This window comes from Onychostoma macrolepis, chromosome 07, assembly GCF_012432095.1.
Source record: "Onychostoma macrolepis isolate SWU-2019 chromosome 07, ASM1243209v1, whole genome shotgun sequence".
In the NCBI taxonomy this organism is placed as follows: Eukaryota; Metazoa; Chordata; class Actinopteri; order Cypriniformes; family Cyprinidae; genus Onychostoma; species Onychostoma macrolepis.
This window is the reverse complement of record NC_081161.1, coordinates 42682720-42706467: the sequence shown is the minus strand read 5'-3', so window position 1 is coordinate 42706467 and position 23748 is coordinate 42682720. Positions and strand designations below refer to the sequence as shown.

General features: G+C 36.7%; 2 protein-coding genes and 1 long non-coding RNA gene across 4 annotated transcripts in view; 1 reads left to right on the top strand and 2 right to left on the bottom strand.

The window, feature by feature from the left end:
* The window catches only part of LOC131544788 (protein mono-ADP-ribosyltransferase PARP14-like), a 29268-nt gene that overhangs the window by 5348 nt on the left and 172 nt on the right, over window positions 1-23748 (bottom strand). The window contains exons 1-14 of one of the 2 annotated variants that reach the window (XM_058783246.1): window positions 23398-23705; window positions 23116-23243; window positions 16087-17595; window positions 15757-15990; window positions 15402-15623; window positions 15258-15315; window positions 13934-14080; window positions 13784-13843; window positions 11815-11991; window positions 11336-11518; window positions 10826-11238; window positions 10280-10517; window positions 9962-10097; window positions 9438-9612 (exon numbers count right to left, since the gene is read on the bottom strand). In XM_058783246.1, the coding sequence (XP_058639229.1) occupies window positions 9591-9612; window positions 9962-10097; window positions 10280-10517; window positions 10826-11238; window positions 11336-11518; window positions 11815-11991; window positions 13784-13843; window positions 13934-14080; window positions 15258-15315; window positions 15402-15623; window positions 15757-15990; window positions 16087-17595; window positions 23116-23243; window positions 23398-23566 (3696 nt within the window). In that variant the 5' untranslated portion in view covers window positions 23567-23705 and the 3' untranslated portion in view covers window positions 9438-9590. Of the gene's footprint in view, window positions 1-9437; window positions 9613-9961; window positions 10098-10279; window positions 10518-10825; window positions 11239-11335; window positions 11519-11814; window positions 11992-13783; window positions 13844-13933; window positions 14081-15257; window positions 15316-15401; window positions 15624-15756; window positions 15991-16086; window positions 17596-23115; window positions 23244-23397; window positions 23706-23748 lie in introns of those variants that run through there. The other variant, XM_058783245.1, reaches the window with a different exon arrangement.
* On the bottom strand, window positions 2739-8596 carry LOC131544835 (protein mono-ADP-ribosyltransferase PARP15). Its single transcript, XM_058783332.1, has 2 exons — window positions 8058-8596; window positions 2739-6029 (listed from the first exon to the last, which is right to left on the bottom strand). Exons 1-2 carry the CDS (start codon window positions 8218-8220, stop codon window positions 5749-5751), a joined length of 444 nt encoding a protein of 147 aa, XP_058639315.1. The 5' UTR covers window positions 8221-8596; the 3' UTR covers window positions 2739-5748.
* Window positions 20579-23711, top strand: LOC131544865 (uncharacterized). The gene is made up of 3 exons (XR_009272254.1): window positions 20579-22826; window positions 22993-23055; window positions 23647-23711. It is a non-coding gene; the product is annotated as an uncharacterized LOC131544865 (long non-coding RNA).

The following is a 23748-nucleotide window of genomic DNA, read 5'->3' as shown; positions in this document are numbered from 1 at the left end:
CTGTCTAAAAGTCTACCAAACCTATACAACTTTGTGTTAAAAATACTTTCGATGTTTGTATACAGAGGTATTTTTTAGTTCATTCAAACATACTTGACAAAAGTCTTTTCATATGTTACAAAATCAGAAGATAATGCTATAAAAGAGGCTGTAGTTTATTTTTAAGGGAAATGTCCTTAACTTTGCTGTGTTGTTCATTATAGGGTAAACGTACCTATTAAGCTCACCAAAATCTACATTTAGACATTTTTAGTGCACAAGATATTGGTTTCAGTGCAAAAAGTTATGTTAAAATAAAATATTAATCTCTCACACAAAAATATTTTATTTTGTTTTAAATGACAAAAGCATTTCAATTAAGATATACATCATTAAATTCAAAAGGTCTGGCTGTGCTTAATGGGTACATTTTTGTACCTTTTAAGTACACTGCTGTTCCCATTAAGCTCACATCATGTTTTATAAAAATTCTTGTTTATTTTAAGGAAAATGTTTAAAGAATAATGTAATATTTATTAAAATGACAGGATTTTGCTAAATAAATAGTCAATTTCAATATAATCTAGATTATGTATTAAGTTCATACACATTTTAACATGAACAACTATTATTAACAATATCTATGAAATTATACATTTTCTTATTGATGTCACACTGAAGTTGTGTGATTTTCATAGTCGTGTACACTTTAAGCTCACCTTAAAATAATATGAAATCTTTAAACGACAGGCTAGCAATAATCTGACAATTTATAATATTATGGATGTAAAAGTACAAGCCAGTAATGCCTGTGAAGTAATATGTTAGCGTAGCACACAATCTTATACAGCTAGTCAGCTAACTGTGTTCTGTAGCATCTGCGCTGTGTTGCTAAAACTATCTTTTGGATCTAATGTAATTATTTCCCACATCCAAGTTCCAGGTTATAATATGCAAAAGTCTGAACATTAATCTCTTAATTTTACAATAACTAGTGAAACATACCCAAAATAAAGGCTTAAACATCTAAAAAACGCACATTTAAGGGGCTCCTCTTTTGGTGAAAGTTTTCAGACAGCTTTCAAAATGGCCGCCAGACAGCGTGAACACATGGAGACTCGTATCTCAGCGTGCAATGATCTGATTGACTTGAAATTATAGGAGGTATAGTAACAAACACATCAATTGGTTACAACATCAAGTTGGCCCTACTGAACAATAGAACCCTGCCCAAAACACAATAGAAAATGTAATGGTTTTAATGGTTATAATGGGAATTGTATTGGTTTTAATGGAGACTACAATGCAGTCTACTGGTATGTGATGGATTCTATTGGTGGGGTGTTAAATCCTATTGGAAAAATGCCCAAAATACACTACAAAAAGGAATTTTGTAATGGTTTTACTGGAAAAAGCTAATGGTTTATAATGGTATTTTAATGGAAACCACTGACATTTCTGTGATGGTTTCTATTGGGCTTCTATTGTTTTTTTTTAGCAGGGGGATAATAAATTATTTTTTCTTTTTATAATCTGATCTCAAAAATGGAAGTGTGCTTAATGGGTACGTTTACCTTATTAGATATAAGAACGAATGATATCTGACTGATATATAACCAAATTCAGCACTGTAGTGAACTTTCCCGGAGGTAGCCGACCTTAAAAATTCCTCCAAGAGCCCAGCGACGACTCAGGATCGAAGCCCCAAGGTCAGCAAAGAACCAGAGTCAGAGGCATTATGACCAAATTCAGCACTGTAGTGAACTTTCCCGGAGGTAGCCGACCTTAAAAATTCCTCCAAGAGCCCAGCGACGACTCAGGATCGAAGCCCCAAGGTCAGCACAGAACAGGCCTCTTGGGCATCAGGGAAGGTGACTGTCCATGACCCAACTATCCAAAAGACACGGACGGAAAACAGCATCCATGAGAGAGTGGTGAGACGAAAGCCACCGCTAACTCGTCTGAGCAATACACCTTCATGATCCTCAAACCTTGTGGGAGAATATCTTGTAGACTGATGAGTCAAAACAAAAGTGTTTGGAAACCAATGACTGAGATCAAGTCCACCTGTCAACAGCTCAGTCAAAACAAAATTAAAAAGCTTTGAATTGCCTAGTCAGAATCCCGAGAAACACAATTAAGATGCTGTGGCAGGATTTGTAAACGAGCAGTTCTGATGTCTCTGAACTAAAGCATTTCTGCAAACAAGAGCGGGCCAAAATCACACCACAGTGCTGGTGGCAAAACTAGATTAAAAAATAAATAAATAAAAACTGTACGTGTTGCCTTTGTTGTATTGTTTGAAGATCTAAAACTATTTTGTATGAAATAAATCTGGGTCGGTACAAATAATTTTTCACACCATTGTATATATATATAGGCTACTATGAGACATTTAAACAAGTTTTATATATATATATATACACATATATAAATAAGTGCTGGGCAGCAGTTAATCACATCCAAAATAAAAGATTTTGTATACATAATATATGTGTGTGTATTGTGTATATTTATTATGTTTATATAAATACACACACATGCATGTATATATTTGAGAAAAATATATTATGTTTATATATTAAATATAATTATATATAATATAAATTATATGAATATAACTATACCTGTAAATATTTTCAAAATACTGTACGTGTGTGCCTTTACATATGCATAATAAACTGTACACACACATATATTATATAAACAAAAACTTTTATTGTGAATGCGATTAATCGTGATTAATCGTTGCCCAGCACTAATATATATACGGTCACCCACACTGTCCCCATTCCCCCATTATTGCAAATTATTTTGTCTATAAAAATTCATGTATCATTAGTTTGTAAGCTCTTATATTCTTTAAATGATAGAATGAAATGAAAAAAATAAAAAAACATTCACATCAGTGACAACACAAGGACCAGTTTTGTAAACGATCGCATTATACAAGGAGGGAGAAGAAAATAATTATTAGTAATGAAATATAAATATGTTCCATTTTCTATACATACTGTAGCTTACACAAAAACAATATTGTCTAAAAGATTAATTTTCATTCTGCAACAAAATGAAAATATTTATATAAAATAAAGCCTCGGGGACACACACACACCGCATCTAATCAGTTAATAACTACAGTGCAGTGAAATTTGTAAACAGTGGTTTCATCATCTTTCCACTGAAACATTTTTGTATATTGATAAGATGAATTTTTCTCACCTCCAGTTTGTTTGCACTTGCTCTGCTTTGTTGGAAGAGCGCCAGACTCAAAGTGCGGGAAGGCCTTGATGACGTATCAGGGCATGTGAGTGCAGATGAAATATAAGATAAAACGTTGTTTTACTGCGTCACTATAATTACACTACATGACTCATTTTAACACGGTAGCAACATTGTTTCCTTACCCACATTAAATCAATAATTCACCCACAAATTAAAGCTTGGTCATGCTAACTCACCCATGTGTGTATGCACTTTCCTGACACAACTCTAATCCACCACATCCGTCAAGCTAAGTCAGTAGGACTTGTGCACTCTATTTCCACATAGCTTTGCATGAGAAATAAAAAAGAAAATGAAAGTTCTGAAATCGTGTGCACAAGTTCAGATGGATAAAAGTTTTGAATGTTTTGTAATTTAACATGTAGCCTTAGTCAGGATCAGTGTTGGGGAAAGTTACTTAAAAGTAATGCATTACAATATTGCGTTACTATAGTTACTAATTGCATTACTAGATACTTTTTATGGAAAGTAATGCATCACGTTACTTTTGTGTTAAAGCGTTTTTGTCACCTAAGCTGGGCTTGCTTATTTGTTTTTAATAACAAAAACCCCGAACGTTAAATTTTAGGCAACTGTAAATGCCTTCACAAAAAAATGAAATTAATAAACCTCACACTGTAAAAAAAAAAAATAAAGAAATCTTAATTTACGGTAACTAACTGGCAGCTGTGGTGCCGTAAAAAAAATACAGTAGCAACATTTTAGGTTTTACGGTTTTAACTTAAATTTACATACTGTAATTTCATTAACCAATTTAATGTTAATATAACAGCCTATTGAAGTATTGAAATCTGTTTTGTACCTTTGTAATACACTGATAACCTCCAAAAGCAGGTGGTGATGAGAAAGTCACATGATGAACCAAAGCTCATCATAAGCAACTTTAAAATATTTACTTGTATAGAAGTTGCACAGCGTCATTCACACAAACAATAAACACCATCATAGTAACACACATGAAACTGAAATAATAAAATATTTAAACATTGTTAAATCATTGTTAAATTTATGAAATAAATAATATACATATATCATTAAAAAAAACAAACATCAAATTTGAAATTTAATGCAGGGAATTCTGGGAATGTCAATTTACTGTTATTTACTGTAAATTATACATTCTTTTTTTTTCACTTAGAAAATAGGTATACTACCATAAAATTAAATGTAATGTCCAATACAGTTTTTCACTGTATATTGTAGGGGAGCGTACCGTAAGCCATTTAACAGGTTTATACTGTAAAGCATTTTTACAGTATTTTACCGTTAAATTAACGGTCATTTTTTTACAGTACAGGCTGAAGGAAGTGTAAATTCAAAATGGCAACTAAGCTCTATTATGCTATGATAGAGAGGATTTTCAGTGAAAAATGTAACTTTGGGCCTGTTTGTCACACAAAAATCATATAGCCAAACTAAGAATTTGAATAATGCACACAAGTCACGTGGACTACTTTTATGATGACTTTACAGAGCTTTACTGACAGACGCGTGAACAGCATGAGGTGAGCCAATATGACAAATTTATCATATTGTACATTTGTATAAGCTTCTCAAGGTGCTTGTGATAAGGACAGGAAACAAACAAAAAAAAAAAAATCACAATTCATTAGCAAACATCACAACTGCTTTTGTTAGAGGGATTTTGAATTTCAAACATTTTGACAATAATGTCAAGTCAGTCGGAGATTTGAATATTCTATTTGTAAATTTGTTAAAGTATAGCTAACAAACAATCTATAAAAAAAAAAGATTGTACTGAAATTTAGTCAAATAATATAAGAAACGAACAACTGTTTTTTGTTACAATATAGACAGTTTTCATAGATTCATAGGTTTCCCAAAAGTACTTCCGGTTAATGATAGAAAGAATTTGTCGGCAAATTGCGCAAACTCCTACATTTCGTCCAAAAACAGCGTCAAATGGTTTCTTCCTGATAACGAGGAGCCTGAAGCAGACATGAGAACTAAGAAGGAAGAGTTGGAATACGAACAAATCGCATTTTAAAGAGCCCTGTTTTTATCCTGGAGTGATGAATCGATTGGCCCGAAGCTATATACATAGCTGCATTTCACTTCTGTGATTTGCACAAGCGACAGATGAATCTTTCTCCGTCAGACTATAACTATGTGTGACTCACAGGAGTATTTCATATGGTACTGTTCCATAATCTAAAGATAGCTATGTCAATTAATATTGCACATTTTCTGCTCATGCGTTCTTGTGAATTTCAAGATTTTCTGAAACCATTCATTTTTATTTGCTATCATTAAGTTGCATAATCTGAATTATATGCATCACTAATACACTCATAACTGCTGAGCACTAGTTAGTTGTGGCATAAGGTAAAAACAGGTAACTAACTCAAACCCTCTGAATATAAGTATCCCCTAAATGATTACATTTAAATGTAAAATCAACTATATAACTAATAACGTTTATAAATCTTCTAGCTCTCAAGACAAGTTGTTTTTTGTTGAAGTTCATTTGAATGTGATGAGGTAGTCTGGATAAGCCTGGCAGTCGTGGAAAACCACAAACATGGTGGGATTCTGCACATTATCCACCACACTGTCATAACAGAGGTCAGGTGCCACACGAACAGGGGGCGTCCTCATGTCCGCTTTACCCAGAGTGTAATTACCCGTAAGCACACGAGCCACAAACATGAGCTGAGTCCCGTCTGCTGCAGGAACCGCATAGGTATCTTGGGCAGAGTAGCTGGCGTTCACAGCAAAGTACGTCCCATGACCGTAGACGGTGGCTGAGAAAGGTATAAAAGTCATCAGTATCAATTAGTCTGCAAACTGAACAATTAACAAGACCATCAGTAGCTGACTGGGAATCTATTATACTGTTAAACTATAAAGAGGAAGTTCATCCAATGGAATAAAGGATATTGTTCACCCAAAAATGACAATTGTGTCATCACTCGCTGTTGGGTTTGTTACTCCCACAGTTATTGCATGACTTCAGAAGACTAGGAGTGAGTGAGATGAACTTTACTTCATGATGCTTTTTGACATTTGACAGTCATAGTCACTATGAATCAAGCTGTTAGCAAACAGGTTTGGAACAAAAATGCCAAACATCAGCTTTGGTGATATACAGTGAGGAAAATAAGTATTTGAACACCCTGCTATTTTGCAAGTTCTCCCACTTAGAAATCATGGAGGGGTCTGAAATTGTCATCGTAGGTGCATGTCCACTGTGAGAGACATAATCTAAAAAAAAAAATCCAGAAATCACAATGTATGATTTTTTAACTATTTATTTGTATGATACAGCTGCAAATAAGTATTTGAACACCTGTCTATCAGCTAGAATTCTGACCCTCAAAGACCTGTTAGTCTGCCTTTAAAATGTCCACCTTCACTCCATTTATTATCCTAAATTAGATGAGGTCGTTTGAGGTCGTTAGCTGCATAAAGACACCTGTCCACCCCATACAATCAGTAAGAATCCAACTACTAACATGGCCAAGACCAAAGAGCTGTCCAAAGACACTAGAGACAAAATTGTACACCTCCACAAGGCTGGAAAGGGCTACGGGAAATTGCCAAGCAGCTTGGTGAAAAAAGGTCCACTGTTGGAGCAATCATTAGAAAATGGAAGAAGCTAAACATGACTGTCAATCTCCCTCGGACTGGGGCTCCATGCAAGATCTCACCTCGTGGGGTCTCAATGATCCTAAGAAAGGTGAGAAATCAGCCCAGAACTACACGGGAGGAGCTGGTCAATGACCTGAAAAGAGCTGGGACCACCGTTTCCAAGGTTACTGTTGGTAATACACTAAGACGTCATGGTTTGAAATCATGCATGGCACGGAAGGTTCCCCTGCTTAAACCAGCACATGTCCAGGCCCGACTTAAGTTTGCCAATGACCATTTGGATGATCCAGAGGAGTCATGGGAGAAAGTCATGTGGTCAGATGAGACCAAAATAGAACTTTTTGGTTATAATTCCACTAAACGTGTTTGGAGGAAGAAGAATGATGAGTACCATCCCAAGAACACCATCCCTACTGTGAAGCATGGGGGTGGTAGCATCATGCTTTGGGGGTGTTTTCTGCACATGGGACAGGGCGACTGCACTGTATTAAGGAGAGGATGACCGGGGCTATGTATTGCGAGATTTTGGGGAACAACCTCCTTCCCTCAGTTAGAGCATTGAAGATGGGTCGAGGCTGGGTCTTCCAACATGACAATGACCCGAAGCACACAGCCAGGATAACCAAGGAGTGGCTCTGTAAGAAGCATATCAAGGTTCTGGCGTGGCCTAGCCAGTCTCCAGACCTAAACCCAATAGAGAATCTTTGGAGGGAGCTCAAACTCCGTGTTTCTCAGCGACAGGCCAGAAACCTGACTGATTCTAGAGAAGATCTGTGTGGAGGAGTGGGCCAAAATCCCTCCTGCAGTGTGTGCAAACCTGGTGAAAAACTACAGGAAACGTTTGACCTCTGTAATTGCAAACAAAGGCTACTGTACCAAATATTAACATTGATTTTCTCAGGTGTTCAAATACTTATTTGCAGCTGTATCATGCAAATAAATAGTTAAAAAATCATACATTGTGATTTCTGGATTTTTTTTTTAGATTATGTCTCTCACAGTGGACATGCACCTACGATGACAATTTCAGACCCTCCATGATTTCTAAGTGGGAGAACTTGCAAAATAGCAGGAGTTCAAATACTTATTTTCCTCACTGTATATTGCTCACACACAAATACTGACAGAATTTCCATTTTTAGGCGGACTATTAATTTAATCAACCTTAAAAAAGCAGTTACCATTTTGCCCAGCAAAATTGCGATTAAAGTTTGACTTCATGATTAATGAGCAGGATGCCTCTGACGTGCCGTGATAAAGGATCATCTCTCCTGCTCTCACACTGGGATCATTTCTGTTCTCCAGCTCTATTTTACGCCCCTCATATAAGCGTCGAAGATTCATGTTCTGGATGCGCTGGATCTGTTGAAATACATTTGCACTCAAACAGCCATGTGCAAATATATTTAATAGACTTCACATTCACATCTGTTGTTCTTCATAAAAGCAAACTATAAAGACTATACTGCCATACAAAATCATTACATGGTACAATAACTAGATCAACACTTTCAAAAGGTTAAAAACAAAACAAAATTGATCAGCAGGTGCTGTTAGTCCAATCTTATAATAAGCCCTTGTTGTAGACTAGCTCTAATCCTAGATATAAATTAAGACATTATGTAGCTAGTTCTTTCAAATCTTTTTTTGAATGTCCTACGGTGTGGTTTATGTCATTTTAAGCACACTAAGATAGTGTTAGGTGTCAAACCTTGAGCACTGTTTTGTGACAGTCTTCTTAAAGTCCGCCTTCACAGTCTTGTACTCCGTGGATGACTGATCTAAGTCAATCACCTTTAAGGGGTCACTTTGGCTCATGTTGTCCCAGTAGATTGGCAAAGTGAAATCTAAAACGCCAAATAGAAAGGGTTTTGACTTAGTTGGATTATTATGTATCAATTTATGACATAGATGTAGATCAGTGGTTTTCAACTGGACAAAGATTTTATCTGACACAATACTGAATATATATTTAACATAATCAGAGTCATATATTTTCATATAGGCTACTATGAAAGTGGTTCCCCACCTGAAAGGTTCTCCAGTCGTTTGAGAGCGGTCACCTGTCTTGAATCACGTGCTGTGGCCTTCATCGTTCTCAAATCCACAGTCCATTTCACACCCTGTGCATCCACAATACCACCTTTCACATCTCCTTTCTCAAGCTTAAAATTCATGTCTTTTGGTACCTTCTGCCAATTACCCGTGGTCCCAGAATGCACCACGTGACTTGACTGAAGAGGAAGATTTGGTCTTTCTCTCTTACCTTAAGAGTTTAGGAGAAAAAACAAGTTAGGCTTTGCATATGAATAAATAAATAGTTAAAAATCATACATTGTGATTTCTGGATTTTTTTTTTAGATTATGTCTCTCACAGTGGACATGCACCTCGATGACAATTTCAGACCCTCCATGATTTCTAAGTGGGAGAACTTGCAAAATAGCAGGGAGTTCAAATACTTATTTTCCTCACTGTATATTGCTCACACACAAATACTGACAGAATTTCCATTTTAGGCGGACTATTAATTTAATCAACCTTAAAAAGCAGTTACCATTTTGCCCAGCAAAATTGCGATTAAAGTTTGACTTCATGATTAATGAGCAGGATGCCTCTGACGTGCCGTGATAAAGGATCATCTCTCCTGCTCTCACACTGGGATCATTTCTGTTCTCCAGCTCTATTTTACGCCCCTCATATAAGCGTCGAAGATTCATGTTCTGGATGCGCTGGATCTGTTGAAATACATTTGCACTCAAACAGCCATGTGCAAATATATTTAATAGACTTCACATTCACATCTGTTGTTCTTCATAAAAGCAAACTATAAAGACTATACTGCCATACAAAATCATTACATGGTACAATAACTAGATCAACACTTTCAAAAGGTTAAAAACAAAACAAAATTGATCAGCAGGTGCTGTTAGTCCAATCTTATAATAAGCCCTTGTTGTAGACTAGCTCTAATCCTAGATATAAATTAAGACATTATGTAGCTAGTTCTTTCAAATCTTTTTTTGAATGTCCTACGGTGTGGTTTATGTCATTTTAAGCACACTAAGATAGTGTTAGGTGTCAAACCTTGAGCACTGTTTTGTGACAGTCTTCTTAAAGTCCACCTTCACAGTCTTGTACTCCGTGGATGACTGATCTAAGTCAATCACCTTTAAGGGGTCACTTTGGCTCATGTTGTCCCAGTAGATTGGCAAAGTGAAATCTAAAACGCCAAATAGAAAGGGTTTTGACTTAGTTGGATTATTATGTATCAATTTATGACATAGATGTAGATCAGTGGTTTTCAACTGGACAAAGATTTTATCTGACACAATACTGAATATATATTTAACATAATCAGAGTCATATATTTTCATATAGGCTACTATGAAAGTGGTTCCCCACCTGAAAGGTTCTCCAGTCGTTTGAGAGCGGTCACCTGTCTTGAATCACGTGCTGTGGCCTTCATCGTTCTCAAATCCACAGTCCATTTCACACCCTGTGCATCCACAATACCACCTTTCACATCTCCTTTCTCAAGCTTAAAATTCATGTCTTTTGGTACCTTCTGCCAATTACCCCGTGGTCCCAGAATGCACCACGTGACTTGACTGAAGAGGAAGATTTGGTCTTTCTCTCTTACCTTAAGAGTTTAGGAGAAAAAACAAGTTAGGCTTTGCATATGAATAAATAAATAATGAAAACCAATATGATTTCATGATTTTAAGATTTTATTGCATTTATCATTTCACCAAAACACCCCAAAAGATTAGTATATCATATACAAGTGCAGTGTGTATGTTCATATGTATGTATATAACTCGGGGCACTCATAGCACAATGGCATTATATGTTAGCACACTGCCCACAAGGCAAATTCTATGCATTATGTGCTGAGGCAATTGTGTGGAGAGCTAATTATGTTTAATGTCAATTCAATGTAATTCTCACCTGTCTGCGAAGTGCATCTTGTATCAGTCTAACCACCTCATTCACTCCATCCTTCAGCCCTTTTACTACCCATCTATCAGAACTGCTCTGTTCTATCTGCAGGTGCAGTGAATCCACTTTAGAGCGCAGCTGGTTCATCTCACCCTGAGTGAGGCGCTCAATCTCATCAGGAGAGAAAGTTTGTGTGGAGCACTGGTCCTCATATGCCCGCTGAAGTTCTCTACAGGCATCAGACACTTCATTATTGGTGTGACCAATGACTAGAAATGCTGCTATGTTCTCTGTGTCAGGCAAAGATGTTACTAGAGAAGTCAAGTCCAAAGCGACTGGTAAGGGTAAGGAATGGGATCTTGATCTAGTTGATCCACTGCTCCCTCTGGTGGTTACACTGGTAGGTACAAGTGGTCCAGGAGCTGAAAATGGTGAAAGTGCAAAATTTACAATGAATGTCTTATAATGCATGAGATGGGCAAGTAATAAAATGTCTCTGCATTACACATATTTATTCACCTGTTAACTGTATATTACCACCAAAGATTTGCTTTGCCGTTGCTTGGAATGCCAAGAAAACGTTAATCTTCAGCAGAATGATGCGAATATTTTTGAGATGTTGGAGATTCGCTCCTTGTATACCCTCCTTTACTCCCTCTAGAATGGACTTGGCCACCACATTTGGAGCCAAACCTCCTTGTCCTGCAAAGCCCACAAATTTACCTTGAAATGGCCATTTATGATGCCAAAACATTCCTGCTATTCCATTAATGCATATTTCTAATCAGAAAAACAGTTTTTCTCAGTATTTTTCAGCTGTTAAAATGTATGGATATATCTCACAATCTGACTTTAACATTTTTCAAATTACAGTATTTTTTACTCTGAGGTGGAAACAGACCTTCATTGTTATGGGAAAAAAATACATACAACAAACTGCCTTACAAGACAAACATCCATTTTTTTTTCTCATTGTAAGAAATAATGAAGCTACTGACCAGCACAGATTGCAGGAATGGCCACAGACCTGTAGCGGCCCTGCTCACATTGAACCACTATTTCTTTTGCCAAGGTCTTGATAACATCAGGGTTTCTCTCTCCACAAACATGCATGATGGTCTTACACGGGAAGCCTCCTGGTGGGGTTGTGAAGATCTGCCCGCTCGCTACCTGAGCTGCAGAATATATGTAAGAGATAGTGTTAGATGACATACTGCATGTATATATTTCATTATTTAAATCATTTATCTAGTTTTTTCATGTGTCATTTGGCACATTTTGGCATCTATGCTAATATTTTTCTGTTTCTTTCTTATTCTGTTTCTCAGTCCGTATCCGATCAGATGGTGGATCAGCACCGAGAGATGATCTCTATAGCCCTGTTCGTCAGCGGAGACCAGGACACCTGATGAGCCCCAGAGACATATCCCCAGTGAAGACCTCGACTAAAATACAATACAACTAAAAATAACAAAATAACTAAAAATATAATAAAATACCTAACTACATAATACTATTATTGTTAGAAATTGCAACAATATAAAAATAGAAATATAATACATTTAAAACATAATATACAAATATGAAAAAATGAGTAAATGCATTCTAAAATGATAAATACTATTAAAAATTATATGCACATACATACATATACACACACAACAGAAATATATTAAATGAATTAAACTATAAATTTAAATTATAATAAACAAATAAATATATATTATAAAAATAGACCGAGAAACAATAAATGCATTAAACTATACATTACAATTATAGCAAATGAATAAATCATATAAATGAAAAACTTCAAATAATGAATAAAACACAAATATAACAAATACATTAAATTATAAATTAAAATGCTCCATTGGGACAAGACCACGGGAATCAGATAAGCCCTTTACACAATCTGACATGGCTGCGGTTGGCATTGAACTGCGGGTTTCGTCTGGTCAGAGGAGAACTGGCCCCCGACTGAGCCTGGTTTCTCCCAAGGTTTTTTTCTCCATTCTGTCACAGAGGGAGTTTTGGTTCCTTGCTGCTGTCGCCTCTGGCTCGCTCAGTTGGGGACACTTAATTTCTAGCGATTATCGATTGCACAGATACTATTTAAACTAAACTGAGCTAGACAATGACATCTCTGAATTCAATAATGAAATGCCTTTAACTGAAAATTGAGTGTTTAATCTTATCATTATACATTACTGACACTCTATCCTCCAATTTGATACTGTTAAGTGCTTTGAAACAATCTGTATTGTTAAAAGTGCTATATAAAGGTGACTTGACATGTTTAATTTTATATATATATATATATATATATATATATATATATATATATAGTGACGAGCGTCCCGATATCTCATCAGCATCGCCCTGGAAACGGAGGTAGAACACCTGCACTCCCTCATCACCGGCTGATCGGTCCCAGCTGCAGCTCGTCAGCCGCAGGCATTATAAGCCTAGCAGATCTTGCCATTGGAGAGTTCGTCCTCCAGAAAGACTGCCACTAACCGCTCTCTCTCTGATCTCTTTACGCCCTAGATAGCAGCCGAGCACGAGCACCCTGCACAAGGACCGAGGAAGAGAACGATTGCACCAGCGCACTCCTACTCCTGTTTGCTTCACTTTAAGGCAATAAATCCACCCTCCGGGGCATTTATTTGAATGGTCCTTGTCGTGTGATTCTTCACCCCGTGACACTATATATATATATATATATGGCTAAAGGTTGACATTTGTGCATTTCTAACTATTTTTACAAACAGGTTGTTAAGTATGTAGTGTCTTGAGCCTTTCTAAAAGTCTACCAAACCTATAAAACTTTGTGTTAAAAATACTTTCGAATTGTTTGTATACAGAGGTATTTTTTAGTTCATTCAAACATACTTGACAAAAGTCTTTTCATATGTTACAAAATCAGAAGATAATGTTATAAAAGAGGCTGTAGTTTATTTTTCTTACCCCCTGTTAGTTGAGTCTGGATTTGAGGTCCTGCCTTGGTAAGGATGTCCTTACACACTCCTGTGATGGACAGAATAAAAAGCACTCTCTTATGGTCTAAACTGTGTATCAAGAAAGTTTTGGTTATTATTTATAAATCTGCATGAATACCAGCTGTCTGGAAGTCCTTAAAGTCAGTGGTGTTCACGATGGCATCTGTAGTCTCATTAGTGATGTCTCCAAACACTAGATGGAGTTCAATCCCATGTACTGGCATGATGATCTCATCAAGGTCAGAGGTCAGTGAGTGAAACAGAGCTGTGGTGACAGTGAGGCAGGTTTGGTTAAGTGTGGGATTTTCCAGTGCAACAACAAATACCTTGTGTGCATGAGCACTCTTGGCCACTAAAACATATTCTGAATCTGATGTTTGATTTTCATTCACTAATTTTAATGTACAGCATCATGCTTTTGACGTCATAGTGTCAAAATGTGCTGTGGCATGTCCATGCGCCATTATATCTGAACTTGTAAGTGAACAAATATATTTGATCTTGATCATTTTGGATGGTGCCAAAATAACAAGGCTCAATGAATATTGTTGCAAGCAGAAAATACGAGTACATCACTACAGAGGCAATGAAGGCAGTGAGTGTCAGAAAAATGTAATTAATGTAAAATGTAATTAAAATGTAATTAAATAAATTTTAATATGATTTTAGTCAGAATGTCTGAAAAATCATAAATACAAGCACAAGTAATATGATTTCATGGTTTATCACGTTTGACCAATAGGTGGCGCTGTTCCCAAATTGATTTGTGTGAAGTGATGATGACACACATTAAATTTGGTGTCATTGGCTGCATCTGAAATCGCATACTTCTTTACTATATAGTAGGTGAAAAACAGTATGACAAAAGTATGTCCGAATTCACAGTAGTCATAAAAGAGTATGCAAAAAGTACCCGGATGACCTACTACTATAGAAAAAAAAAATAATAATAATAACAATTACATATACATACACACACACACACACACAAACACACACTGACCAACTGTTCCCACAAACATATCTGAAATTACTAGATAAATTAAGATTTATCTAGTAATCCAGTAATTCCAGACATGGAAGTTTGGCCGTTTATAGCATAATTGAGATCGATGTTCCTGGCATGATCCAAAGGAATCTATCAAGACCAGTCTGGTAACAATAGGCAAAAATAAAGAAAAGCTATTAGCATTTTTATGTAATTTAATTATCATTTTTGACCACAATGTGCCAGTGCCCCAAAACGTTTTGAGTACTTTCAGGGCATAGTGCCGATGACACATAGGTTTTGTGATGATGTGTTCATAAAATATGACATTTTACAACAAAATTGAAAATTGCTGATGCCCAAAATGGGTGACATGGGAAAATTGGATACTGTTAAATTGGATACATTCAGTGCTTGGCCCCTAAATATAATACATAATTCCTAAATCTCTTACCTTGCCCTGCATTGTCCACCATTTTTGCACTCAGATTCCCACAGATTGTCTGAAACATCTGCAAAGTATTTCCAAAATAGGGTTAGGAATAAACATTGCTGCAATAAACCTCATTACATTGTGTGTGTTATATAGATAGCTTACCTCTTCAGAATGAGCATAATTAGGCATTATTGTGATATGGATGGAGTGTAGGTGACCAGTGGGTCCAGATAAAAATTCACAGATCTCATGAGTAAGAATATTAACAGCATCTTTGACTGGTATTGACAGCACCATGCCGGGTCCAATTACTGGCAATGCAACCGAACCCCAAGAGTTCTGCTCACACAGCTCAAAAACTCTGCCAAGTCCAGAGCGAAGCGCCTAAGATTAACATCAAAAACACAACCTTAAAAAATACATTACAGATGGCAAATATACTAAATATGTTCTTTAAATGCCATACATTCAGTCTTTTCCCCTATCAAAACACATTTGACCCCTTTTAATGTCATACTTTTTCACTGTTGTGCTTATTTCCTTTTGGCGCACATTCCATGAAGAAAACCTTGGAGCATCCCAGCGCTGGTGTCGCATCTACCTCCAGCACGTCTCCAGGCTTAAGAGTTTGATTTCCCTTGGCATTGTTGAAGTTATTTTGAAGCTGCCGTCCTGCTTTATTCAACAGGGATGATCCAATCAAGGTTGAGGTCATGTTTGCTTGGATCATTGGAGCAATGAACACATCTGCCTGTTAATTAAGTGAATCGTGAAAGTTACGTAACAGTGCTGTTCAAGAAGTATAACGTATAAATTCTGGTTGTTAAAAATGATAATTCAGCCTTACCTGTTGTTGCTCAAGGCTACCAACCACAACTTTAATGTTTATCTCTTTGTCAAAGTCCAGAGAGTCTTGGGAAGATGCAGATGCAGATGCAGATGGCTGGAGACTGATACTGCTCATGTATCTGGGCACTTTACCTCTTTCCCGCTTATCATCAATAGGCAGTATCGCAACCAAATAAGAATTCTTCACTAATTGCAAGGTTCTTGCACCTTCACCTTGAAAAAACTGTTGAACTCCAGGTCCTTTCACATCACATTGTTTAGTGGCAAGACTCTGAAGAAATGAATCAAGGCTGTCCTTCAAACTCTCAACTTCACAGCGAGGTCCCGTGAGGTGGACGCATGGGGAAGGCAAACACATTGGCTTTATTTCCACACTGCTCTTCTTCACACCTGTCATTGCCAAGATCTCAGGGAAGTGCGCTGCCATCTCTGGCCTGGGAAGAGGCAGGGTAGCATGATGGTTCTGGTGATTCATTTTGTATTCCAGCACAATGTTCTTTAGCTTACTGACTTCAGTAGTGTAGCCCACCAGTTGCACTTTGGGGTCAGTAGTTGATTCATCCTGGTATTTAAGCTCCACTTTAACACTTTCACGATTGGCCTGCCTGACGGCCTCGCTCAAATCCTCCTTCAGTGTATTAAATGCAGATGACTTCTGAGTATTTTCGAGACGCACAGTCTCCAAACATACGTCTCTCTGCACAGCAGTGGCTGCCTCCTCTAGTGCTCCGTCAGACAGACTCAACAGAAGAAGATCTGAACCTGAAGTCTCGAGCAGAACCGGGCTGCGGAGGCTCTGCTGAAATCGGTTTTGGAAGCGCTGTACACTGCCACTTGATTCCAAGAAGGTCAAAAGAGCACGATGTGATGGGATCCTCTTCTCTTTGATTCCTAGTGCTAATTTTAAAAGCTCTTTTTCACCTGCTTGGACCTCTTTCTCTGGACCCTTCAGAAGAACAACACCTGCTCGTTCCTGTGCGATCTTAAGCGTGGGTAAATTAGCTTTTATGTATGGCTCGAACTGCTCTTTGATGAGGTCATATTGTTTCTCAGACACGCAACATTGTTGTTGAATCTGCTGTTTGTCCTGCAAGCCGCTTAGAAATTTCAAAATCTTCTCTACTTCTGTTCGTTCTCCGACCACCACAGCTAAACTTGTTAGTTCTTCAAAATACATTTTTAATTTATCACTTTGGAGGAAAGAGTTTTCTTCCAGAATCGCATATTTGTCCCTTTCAACCTCGAAGTGGATGATATAGCGCGACTTTAGAGTCTCGAACACTTCATCCACCGCAAATTCCCATTTCTTCAGGGGAAAAACATCTGCGGCAGCTGGGTCCCTCGTCACCACCAACTCTTCACAGTCAATGTTGATCTCGAAGGTGCTGGAGACCTTAGAGAGGCGTGTCTCCAAATCTGAATATTGGCTTTTACATTCACTGAAGAAGCGTAGTAGATAATGGTCCAGTTTTAAAACCTTCTCCACACTTTTAGCACTTGCACACTTCTAACAAATGAAAAAAAAAAGAATAAAAGACAAGTATTAATTGGTCATACAAAATGCTTCATAATATGAAGGAAAAGTTAAATTCATTTATCAGGGCTTAGCAATAAGGATATTTCCTGATGACCTGGTCTACTTCAGTTTTTACCTGCTTTACCATCATTTAGTAGACCAGCTACAAATAAGATAACATAACCGGCAGGAAACTAGTTTGAAAGATATAAACGCACATATACAGGATCAACAAATGTAAATGGTAGTGATAATGCTGATAGAGCAACAGCTTTATCAACTCCATTATCTGAAACTTTCCGACACTGGTCCCGGCTTGGGATGTGCAGTAATGTGCAATATTGTAATTGTTGTCTTAACAATGTAACCCTATCGGGTATGTCACTCACATCACAAAAAACGAACAAAAACACACCTTGACGGCACGTTGAATATTTTTTAATGAACTGCATGAATCAACTGAATCAATCATTCAATTGACCCATTCATGCACTTCATCATAAATCCAATGAAAACAGTATGCCAAAAGAGTAGTATGTCCCAATTCATAGTATTAGAAAAATTGTAGGCAAAAATTACCCAAATGACCTACTACTTCCACAGAGCTTCTGAAGTGTGCATGCGGTGGACACTTTACTATCCCATGATGCCACAGGAGAGGATTTATGAATGGCAGTGAAGCAACAGAAATGATGCTGGTCATGGTATAGTAACATAGCGGTATGTCTGAATTTCTCTCATACTAGCATGTTCTAGCATACTAGCATGTTTGCGAAGTAAGTTGAAATTCAAATGTAATGCAGTACGTACTCAGACAGTAAGCTATTTCGGACATGCCTATTAAAGATAAATGAATCAGCTGTTTGAACGACATGGTTGAAACAATGACTAATTCATTAAGACTTTTACTTGCAGCTATTTCAGTTTTAAAGTGTTGTTTCATTTGGTTAATCATTTCATATGAAAAAAACAAACATTTTTAAAACAATAAACTCATTATTTACGCGACTTGCAATTGCAGTGTAAATACATACTTGGTTGATTTGATTAAATGTAAGGATCTGACATAAAAGATAAAACATCCACATTTAGAAAATATTGCCCTTACAAGGGTAAAAAAAAAAGGGGGGGAGGAACACCACCCCATTTTTGTCACTTCTGTGAATGCAAACAAACCGATTGCTAACATTAACTGCACAGTTAGATCCAGACTGGAGAAGGTCTAGCAAAAATATATTCTAGTATATTAACTATATAGTTCAAAGAGTGTACATTGAAAGTGAATTAAAAACAAGAGCATTTATCTAGCCCAGTGCTTCCCAAACCTGTCCTGGACGACCCCTAGCCCTGCACATTTTCTATGTCTCCCTTATCCAACACACCTGATTCAACTCATCAGCTCATTACTAGAGACTGCAAGACATGAATTGGGTGTGTCTGATAAGGGAGACATACAAAATATGCAGGGCCAGGAGTCCTCCAGGACAGGTTTGGGAAGCACTGATCTAGACCATTTCAAGGGTTAGTAATCACTTTGTTTGTATTGACATTTTTCGGCTCTACACACCTGAAGCAGCTTGATTTTTGCTCAGTTGGAGTACAACATTCTCTTCAATTATCATTTCTGTGGACCAATTGATGGCACAGAATATTTTGGGATTTACAGTCATGTACATTTACAATTTACATTTATGCATTTAGCAGACGCTTTAAAAGCAACTTACAGTGCATTCAGGTTATACATTATTGTTATTTTTTTATCAGTATGTGTGTTCCCTGGGAATTGAACCCATGGCCTTTTGCGCTACTAACACAATGCTCTACCACTGAGCCACAGGAACACTTATTATTTTTTACAATTATTTAATGGACACTTCTCACATTTTTGAGGTTGTATATAAATATGGTTGGGTAAGCATATAGTGGTGAACTACAACTAATTCAGCATATAGCAACAAGTTGACTATTAGCTTTATATTATTTTATTTTCATTTTGCAAAGTTAATATAGCCCAAGCTTTATGTTTTATGAAAATTTCAAATATAACCTTTTGGTAGATTTACCATGCTAAAACCGTGGAAACATGTCATTAAAATCTATAAAAAAGGGTTTATGCAGATTGAGGCTGATGTATGGGAGGAGAGCCTCAGTAGGATTCGATCTTGCTCTATTAGTTCTAGGCATCAGTTAATTCAGTTTAAGGTGATGCATAGACTGCACTATTCAAAATCTAAATTGCACAGAATTTTTCCTACTATCTCTCCTATTTGTGACAGGTGTAAATCTGCAGAAGGCTCTCTGACCCATCTCTTTTGGACATGTCCAAAACTATACGATTTCTGGTGTGACATATTTAAATGGTTCTCGGATATGTATGGTTGTATTTTACACCTGATCCAGAAATTGCATTATTTGGTTATTCTATTTCTCTGTTAGATCATAATGTGTCTGTACAAAGTACAATCATTTACGGAATGATTATTGCGGGGCTTGCTGTTTTAATTGTTATCTCTAATGCCATTGGTTACTTCCCCTTTTCCGGAAGTCAGCTGTGATTGGACGCCTGTGAAAAGGCGATCCATAATTCACATGTGACCTGAGACATGGCTTCATCAACAGACCAGATGCAAGTTGTCATTTATTTATTTATTTTTTTTTTATAAATATAACATGGCTGTTTTAATGAAAATGAATTGCATGCACTGTCAGTAGAATACATCATTATAATAAAAGTTTATTAACATAAATTAACATAAATTCTTCCGTTTACTAGTGATTACTAGTGATTACAATCTTGTGATGTTACAAAGATAAAACAGGATAATAAAAACCTTTTTTTTATAAGTATTTTATTAGTTTTATATTGCACAATAAACAACAACAATAAAAGAACAAAATACATGAAATAATAATGATTAAAAAATAAATCAATAAATAAAAAAAAATAAAAAAAACAGACTTTTGAGAACAACAATCAGGGCATACAAACAGTTTCAATGGAAAAATGACTAGGCACTCAATAGGGGGCAGACAAGATACTAAGCATTACGTTGCTGGTCAGAGTCAGCATTACATTGGTCCAAATGATCTAGAAATGCTTGCCATATACTGTAAAACTTATTAAGATTACCAATAACTCCATACTGGACTCTTTCCATATGCAATATTCCAGTAAGATAGTTCAACCAGGTCTTAAACTGAGGAACAGTGTCCGATTTCCACAGCCTCAGAATGACACTCTTAGCAATAATCATTCTGTAAATGATTGTACTTTGTACAGACACATTATGATCTAACAGAGAAATAGAATAACCAAATAATGCAATTTCTGGATCAGGTGTAAAATACAACCATACATATCCGAGAACCATTTAAATATGTCACACCAGAAATCGTATAGTTTTGGACATGTCCAAAAGAGATGGGTCAGAGAGCCTTCTGCAGATTTACACCTGTCACAAATAGGAGAGATAGTAGGAAAAATTCTGTGCAATTTAGATTTTGAATAGTGCAGTCTATGCATCACCTTACATTGAATTAACTGATGCCTAGAACTAATAGAGCAAGATCGAATCCTACTGAGGCTCTCCTCCCATACATCAGCCTCAATCTGCATAAACCCTTTTTTATAGATTTTAATGACATGTTTCCACGGTTTTTAGCATGGTAAATCTACCAAAAAGGTTATATTTGAAATTTTCATAAAACATAAAGCTTGGGCTATATTAACTTTGCAAAATGAAAATAAAATAATATAAAGCTAATAGTCAACTTGTTGCTATATGCTGAATTAGTTGTAGTTCACCACTATATGCTTACCCAACCATATTTATATACAACCTCAAAAATGTGAGAAGTGTCCATTAAATAATGGTAAAAAATAATAAGTGTTCCTGTGGCTCAGTGGTAGAGCATTGTGTTAGTAGCGCAAAAGGCCATGGGTTCAATTCCCAGGGAACACACATACTGATAAAAAAATAACAATAATGTATAACCTGAATGCACTGTAAGTTGCTTTTAAAGCGTCTGCTAAATGCATAAATGTAAATTGTAAATGTACATGACTGTAAATCCCAAATTGGTTCAAAGGTCCTTTGGATGAACAAATTATTTGTTCATATAAATAAGCAAGAGTTGCTGTATAAACTTTTTAATATATTTTGTATTACTATGTCAAATTTTAGGGGTTGATGGTAATATATTCTTTCATTGTAAGAAGGTTCTGCACTTTACCCTACTTATATTTATAAAAAAAATAAATAAATAAATAAATGACAACTTGCATCTGGTCTGTTGATAGACAGATAGACCTTTTCACAGGCGTCCAATCACAGCTGACTTCCGGAAAAGGGGAAGTAACCAATGGCGTTAGAGATAACAATTAAAACAGCAAGCCCCGCCCCACGACTGACAAAAATAGAAGTGTTTGCGCGAGCGGGTGAGAGAAGATCTAGCGCGAGGGCTTGTATTGCGCGCAGAGGACAAGCGATGCGCGCGCGAGTGTTTGAAATTAGCTCGCGTGCTCCCGTTTCCTCGCGTGTAGATCTGTTTTCCTCTCGCGGAAGTGATTTACCGCGCGCGCCAGCATAAGTGGTGCGCTCGGTTATTAATGGCATAGATTTGACGCCATAGAATCACTGGTCAATAAAGCGCTTTACTGCAGCGACTCAACCAAATGCATCTTATACGAGATAAATAATATATACACGATATATATAAACCGGCTGAAATGTTTTGAAATCACTTGTATCCTACCTGATCGAAAAAAATCCAGTCTTTCACTGTGCGTCAGTTTGAGTCTTGTTAAAGTTTTAAATCCTTGCCGCCAAGATGCTCCTCTGTCGGTCACGGATTATGGAAAGTGAAACTTAAATTTATAGGGGTGGTTGGATTTATTCACGCACGTTAAAATATTTATTTAATGCTTTTTTTTTATCTTTTCAGATTCTTATTTACAGCATTATCATATAGGCTGTATATTAACTTATTGGGAGAAAACCGGTAGTTCGATGTGAAATCAGACATTGAGCACCCCCATATAGCCAAAATGGCATGATCATAACACCCCGCGAATATTCGACTGTGAGATTGGGAGTCGAATCAGGCTCCTCGAATCGAAGCATGGAATCGTCGACTATTCGGGGTCACCCCTAATCTGATGGCACAAGAATATAAAAAAAAAGAATATGTCAGCCGTCCATGACAGGCCTAAACCAGTCAAGGTACCAGCACAAAAACATATTCAGCAAAATTAGCATATCAATAAAATATAATGTTATTTTCTGTCAATATTATATAGTGTAGTTCTAGACCTTCCTTATTGTCAAGCAGTTATGCATAGTAGATGATTTCTGAGAACTGTTCAGTGTATTTATTTTTACTATGCAGAGAGTCATCTCCCTATTGGTTTCTGAAAACAGGTCTGCCCACATTGTATCAGCAGAAAACAAGGTACAGCACACATATAAATCGAAGCTAAATCTCTGTTTGTTTTGTGACTGTGCCATTTACCTGATTTGCAGATGCTGTAGGTTGTTTGCTGCTGTCAGCAACATTTTCACGTTTTAATGAAACATGGATCTCCTCTTGTCCTTCTGCTTTGATGACATGATCCTTTCGTTCTAGTACTCTTTCCTGGGCTTTAAATACAAATACATTTTAATGAGAATAATGAACTGTCAATTATAAATGGAATATTTTTATTGTTACAGTTGTATTGATAAGCATAAGTGAGATAAAAGAATTATATGGTTTTTAATAACACCAAACTGCAATAACAAAAAACATGCTTACCTTTTTTGTCCATAAAACTTATCTTGTAGGTGCTGTTACCCACTTTGTAGATCTCACAGTCTCCTCCTCCAGACTTTCTCTTGATTTTAAAGTATAGTTGTATTTGTCCAAGTTCCTCATCTGAGAGACTCTTTGCCTCAAAAAACACATCGTGCTGGTAGCTCTCCATTTTTAATCTGTTGTTGTGTTGAGCTTCGAGGTAAATATGTGCTCTAAAATGCTTTCACTTTTGCTTGACTCGTATTACAGGATGTGGTTTACATGGCCAATTCTCTAGCTTCCTCTTGATGCTGGCAGATTTAGGTAAGTGGCACAGAAACATAGAATTGTACAATAACATTATTTAACATT

Excerpts from the sequence above, each read along its gene's own strand:
- LOC131544835 (XM_058783332.1), bottom strand. The coding sequence starts at position 8,220 with ATGAATCTTCGACGCTTATATGAGGGGCGTAAAATAGAGCTGGAGAAC. Across the intron at positions 6,030-8,057 it reads CAATTTTGCTGGGCAAAATG|CCACCGTCTACGGTCATGGG; the intron begins GTAACTGCTTTT and ends TACCTTTCTCAG.